We start from the raw sequence: 12,176 nt of genomic DNA on the forward strand, positions 1-12,176 counted from the left end.
GCGAAACTCCTTCTCTACTGAAAATACAAAATTAGCCAGGTGTGGTGGTGGGAACCTGTAATCCCAGTTACTCGGGAGGCTGAGGTAAGAGAATCGCTTGAACCCAGGAGGCGGAGGTTGCAGTGAGCTGAGATTGTGCCACTGTGCTCTAGCTTGGGCGCCAGAGCGAGACTCCGTCTCAAAAAAAAAAAAAAAAAAAATCCGCTGGGTGTGGTGGGGCATGTCTGTAATCCCAGCTGCTTGGGAGGCTGAGGTGTGAGAATTGCTTGAACCTGGGAGGCAGAGGTTGCAGTGAGCTGAGATTGTGCCACTGTGCTCTAGCTTGGGCAACAGAGTGAAATTCTGTCTAAAAAAAAAAAAAAAAAAAAAAGTCGAGAATTTATAGTTTTTATATAGACAAAAAGCAAGTTAGAGGAATAATGTAATATTCCATATAAAATTTTGAAAAGAGTTTTGAGGGGTTACTAGTCTTATATATGTGTGTAGGTTTTGGTTTTTTTTGAGACAGGGTCTCGCTCTGTCACCGAGGCTGGAGTGCAGGGACGCAATCTCAGCTCATTGCAACCTCTGCCTTCCAGTCTCAAGTAATGTTTCTACCTCAGCTTCCCGAATAGCTGGGACTACAGGTGTGCATCACCATGTCCATGTCCAGCTAATTTTTGTGTTTTTTGTAGAAATAGAGGTCTCCTAATGTTGCCCAGGCTGGTCTTGAACTCCTGAGCACAAGTAATTCACCCACCCCAGCCTCCCAAAGTGCTGAGATTATAGGCGTGAGCTACCATGCCCGGCCAATCTAATCATATATTAAAATACAATATCACAATAATCAAAATAGTTTGGTGTTGGCACAATAAATATGTGAACAGAAAATTAAACGATAAGTATTCCAGAAAGAGATTTGGTATATAAAGGAATCTGATAAATATTTTAGGTGGCATTATAAATCAGTGGACAAAATATGACTCACTCTGTAAATAATCACCTGAAACATGGTAAACTGTATTTTCTACCCCATATTTTACAGAAAAACGTATCACAGATGGATCAAAGATTTAAATATAAAAATTAAGTCCACAAGGTACTCAATGTATGATTTTTTTTGTAAATCTTAGGATAGGGAGAACTTTTGTCAGTATACCCCAAATCCAGAATTTTATAGCTTCTTTTAAAGTAGTACATGGGCAGGGCGTGGTGGCTTAGGCCTGTAATTTCAGCAGTTTGGGAGGCTAAGAAGGGAGAATTGCTTGATCTCAGAAATTCAAGACCAACCTGGGTATCACAGCAAAACCCCATCTTTACAAATAATAAAAAAATTAGCCAGGCATGGTGGCACACACCTGTGGTCCAGCTACTAAGGAAGCTGAGGTGGGAGAATCCCTTAAGCCCAGGGGGTTGAGGTTGCAGCGAGCTATGATTGTGCCACTGCACTGCAGCCTGCGTGACAGAGTGAGACATCAACTAAACAAATAAACAAATGGGCCATGGCTCCCACCTGTAATCCCAGCACTTTGGGAGGCTGAGGTGGGTGGATCACCTGAGGTCAGGAGTTCGAGACCAGCCTGGCCAACATAGCGAAACTCCTTCTCTACTGAAAATACAAAATTAGCCAGGTGTGGTGGTGGGAACCTGTAATCCCAGTTACTCGGGAGGCTGAGGTAAGAGAATCACTTGAACCCAGGAGGCGGAGGTTGCAGTGAGCAGAGATCACGCTGTTGCATTCCAGCCCGGGCAACAGGAGTGAAACTCCATCTCAAAAATAAATAAGTAAATAAATAAATAAATAAAAATAAAACTACTACACAAAAATGGAAAAGTTCTGTATGATCCCCCTCCCCCGCCCCCAAAAAAGTAACCAAGTTGAAAGACGTAGACAAGGAGGGATGAGTAAAACAAAATAAAACAAAAGACATAGACAAACAGGGAAGAAACTATATAATTCACAAATCTTTTGTAAAACAATAAGGAAAGATCAAATAGTAGAATATGGACAAAAGATATGAAGAGATAATTCACAGGAAAAGAAATACAAATGGACAATGAACATATGAAAAGACGTTTGAACTCTGTGTTGGATAAATAGATGCAAATAAAAAATACAACATTTCACTTGGATTTACACACTTGAAAATGCACATGCAATGTGACTTTGTAATTAAAGTCGAAAGAAAAGGTTACAGATACTAAAACTGAACAAAAGTAGAATGATTTTCTAGCTGTAAAAGTAGACAGCAATTCACCTAGTTTTGTAAACAACTGTTATAGGTCGAATACGTAATGCTTTCTTCTATTTTCAGTGGTGATCTGTGAATGAACTTAATTTCTAAAGAAGCTTAAATAAAGGGAAAGCCTTGAAAGTTGCCTAGCAATGGGATGGGGATAGGGATAGCAATCATTTATAAAGCTCTTATTACTCCCTTACCCCACCTACCTACCCCTAGAGGCAGGTAGTAAGGGAACGGGTGGCCTGATACTCCCCAGCACAGGAGAGATTAAACAAGGCAGGAACCACAAATTCCGAGGCCTCGTGGCCTGGGAAGGGCAAACCAACGAGGGAAGCAGGCCCAGCCTGGCCCTTGGCAAGGCTCCTGTCTAAGGAGCAGCTGTTACTCAGCTCTAGCTATTATCACACAAGAATTTACAAGTGGCATTGCTGGATCTTCTACTTTTTCAAGAGATAGGGAATTTAGATTTATTTCTTAAGCCTCCCAGTTTTTAAACGTTGACATTTAAATCTAAAATTTTTAAATAATTTCTGTGCCAAAAAAAGCATATCCACAAGCCAGGATTGAAATCTGTTTATCTTTTTCTCATTCATTATTAACGAGGTGACCTGGGGCAAGATCCTTAAATTTCCCACAACTTTCTTACGGATCAGTTTTCTCATCTGTAAAATATGGATAATAATATTTAACTTTAAAAAATTCTTTAGAACATGTGGAAAAAATAAAAAGAAAAAAAATAGTGAGGATTTAAATGCAAGTAATACAATAAATGCTCAAATTGCAGCAGTTAAAATAATTAATAACAATAGCCAACTGTTTCCAAATCACATTATTTGAGACAGAGAAGCTTCTGCTATGCCGAAAGGCCGGGCTTGAGACTTAGCGGGCTGGACTGAGCATGCGCACACCGCTGTGGCGTCGACACCCGGCAGATGCTGCCCAGGTCCGTGGGAGTTGTTTAAATTGAGTCAAGTCCTGACTCTGTCCACATTGGGTGACGTGTAAATACAGAAAAATGTGGTAGTGTTTTACTACATGGAAATTGGTTACTGTTTATTTTTAAACTATCTCTAAATTCCATCGTCTTTCATCTAATGAAGTTCCCAGCATATAAATTATTAATAGATCTTTTAAAATAATTAGAGCTTCCTGGAAGATTGCTTTTCCATCTGTGGGAAGAAAAGGAGCCCTGTTTACATTATTATTGCTATGAAAAGGATCATGTCCCTTTATGCAGAAAACTAAAAATAATTTGGAGTTAATCTGAAATTAATTAAGTTAATTGCAGAAAACAAATCTTCCATTAAATGCAGCCGTCAGCAATGTTAATACCCTTTAATTGGGGCTTGGATGATTCAGGAGGGTTGGAATACTTTCGTAAGTCTGTAAGCACACCATTACTTAGTGCTACTGAAGCTGGGAAATGGTAATACTTCTTACCTCCATTCTTCTTCACTAATTTGACTTACATGGGTATCAGTGAATGACTACGCTTTTTTTGTTTCCTATCAAATAGACTGCTTCTCTATATGAAGAACCACAGATCTTAAGGGTATGTAATAGGATCTCCTGAATTTCGTGGTATCTTCATGAAGCTAGGTCTTTTTCACACATTATCATTCATTAAAGGAACAGAGAGATTGCCCCATAAAATAATAAAAAGCTTTATAAAGAAATGTTTTATTTAATGTTTAGCATTGCCCAGTCCTCATTCATCTTCCAAGGAATGTTCCTGGCAAAAGTGGTTACTGTTCTAGTTTTTCCAAAATAAACAGTTTATATAGCCCCACCCAGTGGGGACTGATGACAGAAGTCGCCTAACCTCCCCATTCCCTAGGTATGGCAGAAAACTGTTATCACACCTCAGAGAAAGTAATTACCATAATTACTTTCCTTCTGGTTGCGCCTTCTTATCCCCAGGGGAAAGAGAATGAAATTTGAACTGGATTCTTAATCATGGTTTGCTTCCTGTGGTCCAAGTCTTATGTTTCAAAATGACTAAATCATTCAGAGAAAAATTCACTCACTGAAAAACTGAATCTAACCACATAGAATCTGAATATATAGCTGTGCATATAAAAGTGAGGAAGTTGTTAAGACCTAACATTTCAGTTGTCACTGTTCCAAACCAAATTTGGTGTAAGGAACTTGAGCCAACCTCTCTCAATCAGACCATAGTAACTGGCATAGAAGAGTGTGTTGGGCTCAGGGCTGGGAGAAGTTTCCAAGGGAGTCTTCAGGTTGGGCTCTGAAAAACAAATGTTTGCTGAAGAGAAAAGCAGAGAGGAAGTGGCCTGGATCCCACAAAAGCAAGTCAGCAGGTCATGGCCAGGGCCACTACGTTGGCAGCTGGAGCAGCTCTGATGGGGACAGCTTTCAGTCTCATCCACTGATTTCTTGAGGTCATTCTCTACAGGTTCCTTTTGAACTGCTGTTTCAACTTTGCTTGGAAGAACCAGGTTCTTTTAGAGCTTATTCTTAGAAGATGGTGGATTCTTAGATGAGAGAGAATCTGTTTTCATGCAGAAAATCATGGGCTCCAGTTCTGGGAGAATGCCCATCCATCCAAACTTCCCATCTTTAGGAAAATCACTGCTTATCTTTGAGAAATTCTGCAGAAGGTGGAGAATTTAGTGTCACTAGTCACCAATTCTGAAGGTCTTTCAAAATGCAACTAGCATCTGTTAGACCATTGCACCCCCGTTGTTCTACCTAAACTGTAATCTCTGGCTGGATCATCTGAAAGGAAAGGAAGTCTGAGCTCGGGTGGGCTCAGGATCTGGGAGAAGGTTATGTATACTATTACCTACAGGTTTTACTGTCCATTTAGCTTGAAGCACCGACACCATGTTGCAAAGATAAAGATAAGATCTATTATCTCAGACAATTTAATCATGAGATTCTAATGAAAAAAAGAAGAAACAGAAGGGTAAACAGATCCCATCTATTTCCCCAAAATTGTGAGTGTAAAACTCCGAAAATAAGAGAGAGAGAGAAGGGTCTGTGGGCAGTTAGGTTGGATGAGCTAGAATGGCTGGGTCCCATGTTGTGCTCAGACATTGCAAAGAAGAACCAGTGGGCAGGGGAGCAGCAGCTCCAGAAATAGATGGCAGGAGGCTCCTCTGGAGAAACAACCTGTGAAATATCCTTCCTCTTCCCCATGCTACGCCAGCCCCACTGTCCTCTTCACTGCTCTGTTCTCTCTGAAATGGCAAATTTCTTTCACCTTGGGGTCTTTGTGCCACCTCTTCCCTGGGTCTGAATGCCCTCACTCTAGGTCTTTGCCAGGTTGGTGGTCTCTCATCATGCAGAGTGCAATTGTCTCTTCTAAAGATGCTTCCTTAGACCTTCCTAAAACTTTCTATCCCATTTTCTGTCTTAACGTTCTTTGTAGGCCTTATTACCAGCTCGGTTATCTTATTTGTTTATAGTCTAACTCTCCACCAGGGCCCTCATCTGGCTTCTTTGCACAACACTCCCAGCTCCTAGAACAGTGTCTAGTGAGTGCTTAATAAGTGGTGAATGAGTTATATTGAAATTATAATTTATCCGGTGACAGATGAATCTATGTGAGTAGAAAAGCTCTCATTCAGAACTAATCCCATTTGATGTGCAACATTTTAGGGCCTTTCAAATTCCATTAGAATAATCAGGCAGGAAGGATCAACTCTTGCCTAGGTGCTGAGTCATTACTTTGGTAAGCCAGCTTAGCAATGGGCCAGTTTCTGGTGATGGTGATAGACGGGGTGAAGGGTACTTTTTCAGAGATCTCACCTTTAATTATCACACCACTGACCTCTCAAGGCTCAATTCAGCTTTTGAATTTGTAAAATGGTAACCACATGTGCCTACGGTAAATGACTTTTTTTAATGTGCTAATTGATGGTTCTGAAAGAAAGACTCTTCAAGAGTTTTCATCTTTGAGTACAGTCTATTGATTATGTAGGTCAGTCTATAAATATTATCATATAATAGCAGACTCTCAAAGATAGAGAATTCTAGGAATAATTTAAACCTATCGCCTTAGTAGGGTAGACACTGAAGGTTACATAGACCAGTATCAGGGATGAGGCTTCCTTCCTAGTTCAGTGTCTTGGGACTTGAGTTACCTGTGGTGAAGCTACAGCTCTGTGACACAGAGGTCAAGACCCTGGGCTGTGAAAGGTGGAACAGAGGATGTCCAGCCGGCTTGGGAAACTCTTGTTTAGACTCCTTGCCTCTGTGCTGCAGTACATTTTCTCCCATATGAACTGAGAATCAAGTTTAAGTTCTTACTGAATTCCAGAGAGTATGATGCCTTACGGAACTGAACTTTTTGCTTCTCAAAGATATTAAAACGTCTTTGATTAATAATCTTTTAGAACCTCAAAGATATTAAAATGTCTTTGATTAATAATCTTTTAGAAAAGTTTTTAGGAAGATTATTCTAAAACTCTTTCATTGGAGCTGGATTAGAGAAAGTGGCATAGGGCAGGGCAATGCTTTCACGGGAGAGGCACAGTTATTATGGGTAATGATCATTTGAGAAACAATTTACCTTTGTGTGACTTAAAAAAACAATCTCGAGTTACGTTTTTGTGGAAAAAAATTCTGGAATATCTGATGACCACATTGGTCAGCTAAAAGACTGACCTCTAAATACATGGGTTTTCTCCTCAAACAGTTCTATGTGTGATCATCTGTTTGTTGTTCTTGCTCCTGCAAATGCCATAACTTAGATGGGTTTTGTGTTACTGTTATTTTTTTTAAAATGTGGTTTCACATCTCAATGGAGCCACTTTGGTATCATTACATAGAACGCACCAAAGTAGCCTTCTCTCCCTTTTGGTTAAGGTTTTCCGGTATGTAGCATGACTTGATTTCTGCCTCGTTAAAAGCAGGGAACAGCACAGGAGAAGGAGGAGAACGATGTTGACCTAACAGCCACGCAGAGCCCCGGCGTCCAGGAATGGCTGGCCCAAGCTCGCACCACATGGACCCACCAGCGGCAGAGCAGTCTCCAGCAACAAAAAGTAAAGTGTTTCCTACCTCTCTGTAGCCTGCAGATCTGCCCAGGGAAGAACCTGAGAGGCATGTTTCAGAAGGACAAGTTGCTTCTGTACTAAAGACAGAGTGGCTCTTTATCTTCTCTTTGAATGAAGCAGGATGTGGCCGTTTCAATGTATTGACTCATGACCGCTGGGATGATTGGTCATTTGAAAATCCAGTCTTTAAGAAAAGCTTGTGTTTAGGTTTGCAAATAGTGTAACACGGCTATCATCTGCTTTACCAGAGATAACTACTCTGTTTTCAGATTTGCCTTCTGAATCTATTTAATTTTAATATAAATCTCAGGAAAGCCTTTGAGGTTTGGTGAAAGTCTAAGTTGCGTGTTTGTTTGTTATTTTTTTAATGAATGCAGTTTGTATTTTTACTTTCAAGTAGATGATATCACAAAATAGGATTGCTAATTGTTGCCTAGTGAAACAAATGAACTTTGATGAATAAGAATGATTTCTCATTGGTACCTTAACTATATGTAAAAAGCATATTCAAATATTTTATTTTCTCAAATAACAAGAGCATTTATTATAAATAATGAAGAATTAAAGCCAAATCTATTGATAACATAATTTATCAAGTAAGTGGAGAACTTAAGTCACTTTTCCCAAGGATCTATCCTGTTAGCATGACAATATTGATTTTCAAAAATAAGAGAGCATTTTGTACCACTTGAGGGCACTATTGCCTGGCAAAATTTTCTTTTCCCATGGGTTTTTTTTTCCCCCCAGATTTTTCAGAGGTATCCTATATCAAAGCAAAAGAATACTACAGCGTACTTTGGAGACACATTTGAATATTTACATAAACCATACGCTTTATGCAATGCGCAAACTTAAAAGCTCACTACCAAAGTTCTCTGAGAATTTTATACCTTGAACTATGATTGTAGGCAATAATCATAAAGTAACACATGTGTTTGCATTTGTCCTTTCCCTTGAGCAGGAGTTAGAACAGGAATTAGCTGAGCAGAAGAGTCTGCTTCGCTCAGTAGCCAGTCGTGGAGAGGAGATTCTAATTCAACATTCGGCCGCAGAGACCTCTGGTGACGCTGGGTATGTTTCAAAATGCTTCAATTTTCTCTTCATTGTGTTTTCCTAGCATTTGAAGAAAAGTAAACATCTCATCAAAATTTTATTTTAAACATCTTCAGCAAAATTTAGTCATCTCGTTTTTACTTTAGGGTAGTAAATGTACCTGCGTTTTGAACGTTTTGTTGCATCGCCTGAACACAGCGCCTGTAGGAAGCTAACTTGTTTGCCCTCCTTCCAGTGTGCGCAGCCTGTCTGTCCAAAGATGCTCATGAGTTCATTTTTTAATCTAATGAGAAATGCATTATAAAATGAGATGCATGATTTTCTAATTGAATGATTACATCTACCTGGAGAGCATTCTAATCTCTGTAACTTATCTTGCCCTAACAATATTCTAAAAAATAAATGCATGGGCCCATTAAATATTTTGAAATCTTGGTCTGGAGTGAAGACTTTGAAAGTCTTCTACACAGAAAAGTCAAATGTTAAAAGAAAAATTAAGGAAGTTGGAGAATTTTCAAGTTGAAGACTTTTATTTAAAAGGTCACAGAGGAATTGCAGCAGTGTGGAAGCACCACAATATTTTGAAGCAGGTCTGAGTTTTATTCTAGTTCCACAAAGGTCACTTTGGAAAAGTCACTCAACTGTGATACTCCTCTGTAGAATTTAGAATAATAATCCACTAATGTCATCACAGAAGTTTTGTGAAAATTATAAATGTCAACTGAGAAGATATACAGGAAAACTTTCTTTGAAATCTAAAACATAAAAAAAAGTTTTCATGCAACCTCTGTGTTTATGTATTACCAAAAGTTGGAATTCGGCAGTATCCTTTGGCAAATAACTTTGACTCCATTTCCCATTTCTGAATATTTATTTTTAGGGGAAATAACATAAAGGAGGAAATATGTATTTTGAAGATGGTTTTGGAAATATTATTTGTGATACCAAATAATTAAAAAGGCATAAATACTCACTAGTATAAAAGAGTTGAAGAAAATTTTATACATATATAATCTTAACCCAAAACAATGTAACCATATCAGAAAATGTATGTATGATGCTAAGTAAAAATGTGATATCAAGTTGAAAGTAGAGTATGTGTGTAGATAAGAACTAGAATAGACCATCAATAATAAAAAAAAAATTTGGAGACGGACGACATAGGAATTAAAAAAATTTTTGCAGTTTAATCAGTGCTGACATATGACATCAATGTTGACTACATACAGTCTGTTACATACACATACACACACACACACACACACACACACATATATGAATTCTGAGGGCAAATGATAGGAGAATAAACAAACTAAAATGCAATGGCAGCAGATATATTGTGACAAAATACGTAGGAAATAGGAAGGCATTCAAGAAAATGAAAAAACAAAAATCTGTGAAAGTTTTGACATGGCTAATAAATATCAATGTAAAAGAATAGGAATGAATAGTATTATGGCATCTATAGGCAGGGATTGACTTTAACCCTAAAACTGTAAAAATTGCCTTAAAAATATAAAGGAGTTTAAAAACTCTCTGTTGTGTATCATGCTTAAAGATGCTGATAAGACCATGAATATGTGTCTGTAGTAAACCCAAAATGAGACTGTTTCTTTCATGTTGATGGAGGCGAGACTTGCCTTCACGTTGCGTTCCTACCTGTTTCCAGCTCCTCTGAAATGTTTACTTATCTTGCGTAGTTTTCTGAATATTTTTGCCAAGCAAATATTTTGACAAAGGACCCATCCAGCATTGCCTCCTCTCCGTATGTATCATCACAAAAGGAGCAGAAGGGATCTTCTGCAACTTTCTTGCCATATATATTTTTTTCTTTCCTTGGCCTTTAGCTTTGGAAAGGACCTAAATGAAATACAAACAACTGTTAAGTTGCTCTTTCAAATATAAAAAAATACTTTAAAAATAAATTTGCAGTGCAGTGCTGGCTTTCTAGATAAGATTCACTTTAATGACTACTTATACATTCTTTAACTTTTATACAAATGTTTAGGAAACTTCACCTTTACATACAGTTGATAACAGTTCAGCCTTTTTCAAGCCTTTGGGTATCAAGCAAACAATTAACCGTGAATTAATGATATCTACATTCCAAAGTAAATATGTATGTATATGTATATAAACCTTGCTAGGAAAAAGCCTGATATTCAGCCCATAACTTGCTGGCTGCTTTTCTAAGACTATAAATGTGGTTTGGTTCGTGTAAGGAAACCCCTGTGGGAAGGACGTGACCTACTTCATATAGTCACACATTTGCCATATAAGGAGTAAGTACTATGTTACTTGTAAAGGGTTAATGGAGGGTGCCTTCCAAGATTACTAAGGAAAAACAACTGGAAATTTGTTGAAGTAAATATAAAAAGAAAGAAGAAGAATTTTCATGGAGAACAAAAGGCTATGTTTTAAAATGTTTGCTGCTGGTGTTGTACATGTGTCAATGATTAAATGTAAGAATATAAACATTAAATATTCTTCTGGTTTTATTACAGATTTTTATGTAAATACAAATGAATTCAAAGTGCTGTACTATAGGCTATTACCACAAAAGAAAAAAAGCGATAAAGAAATTTAACCTCATAGGAACTTCAAAGCTTTTTAAAAATAATTTTTCAAAAGTAGAAAAATTCAGATACTAATATTATAGACACTCAACTAAAGGTATCAATTATGTTTTGGCATTTTTTTCACTTGCCATTATTTTTTCAGGTATATTCATGTTGATGTATACATCTAGTTCTTCATTTTAACTGCTTAATAGTATTTTATTTTGTGAACGTAATTTATTCACCCATTTTCTTATTGCTGGATATTGCCATTGCCATTATTATTATTATTACTATTGGGTTTTTTTTCTTTTTTTCCTGAGACAGAGTCTTGCTCCATTGCCCAGGCTGGAGTGCAGTGATGCGATCTCGGCTCACTAAAACCTCCGCCTCCTGGGTACAAGTGATTCTCTTGCCTTAGCCTCTCGAGTAGCTGGGATTACAGGCACCCACTACTATGCTTGGCTAATTGTATTTTTAGTAGAGATGGAGTTTCACCATGTTGGCCAGGCTGGTCTTGAACGCCTGACCTAAGTGATCTACCCACCTTGGTGTCCCAAAGTGCTGTGATTACATGTGTGAGCTACTGTGCCCGGCCCTAAGATTGCTGCTTTTAGCATTGTTTAAATTAACTTCCTACATGTCTCTCAGATGGGAAAGATTCTCTGCATTATATCCTAGGAGTGGAATCCCTGCATCACAGATTTAAAGAGTTTTACTTTTCTTGAGACAGGGTCTGACTCTGTCACCCAGGCTGGAGTGCAGTGGTGTGATTACAGCTTACTGCAGCCTTGAACTCCTGGGCTCGAATGAATTTCTTGCCTTAGCCTCCAAAGTAGCTGGGACTACCGGCATGTACCACCATGACTGGCTAATTTTTACTTTTTTTTTTTTTTGTAGAGACAGGGTCTGGCTATGCTGCCCAGGCTGGGCTCAAACTCCTGGGCTCAAGTGATCCTCTTGCCTCAGCCTCCCAAAGTGCTGGGATTACAGGTGTGAGCCAGTGTGCCTGGCCAGTTTACAGAAATTTTAAGTCTTATTTCTAGAGACTTATCTAAAGACACTGTTATGTTTACATTTATTCTAAGAATAATTGGCTTTGGGGTACCATAGAGTATCATCCTGCCAACACACTTGTTATTCTTTTTTGTCACTTGAGCAAAAGGCCCTGTATCAAATTAATTAATATCTACTATTCCTTTTAGATGACATGGTTTTAGTTAGGACTTCAATGGTCCTGAAAAATGAAGATCCATGGAAATTTGGCCACCCTGTTCCTGTTTTCGTCTTTTTTCTTTTTACTTTTTTTTTTTTTTTTT

The 12,176-nt window shown here is 38.2% G+C and overlaps 1 protein-coding gene across 1 annotated transcript in view; it reads left to right on the forward strand.

The window, feature by feature from the left end:
* Positions 1-12,176, forward strand: part of SYNE1 (spectrin repeat containing, nuclear envelope 1) — a 570,706-nt gene that overhangs the window by 395,524 nt on the left and 163,006 nt on the right. The window contains exons 98-99 of the mRNA XM_011996807.1: positions 7,103-7,234; positions 8,208-8,317. Of these exons, the coding sequence (XP_011852197.1) occupies positions 7,103-7,234; positions 8,208-8,317 (242 nt within the window). The remainder of the gene's footprint in view (positions 1-7,102; positions 7,235-8,207; positions 8,318-12,176) is intronic.

Source organism: Mandrillus leucophaeus, unplaced genomic scaffold (assembly GCF_000951045.1).
Source record: "Mandrillus leucophaeus isolate KB7577 unplaced genomic scaffold, Mleu.le_1.0 Scaffold524, whole genome shotgun sequence".
NCBI lineage: Eukaryota > Metazoa > Chordata > Mammalia > Primates > Cercopithecidae > Mandrillus > Mandrillus leucophaeus.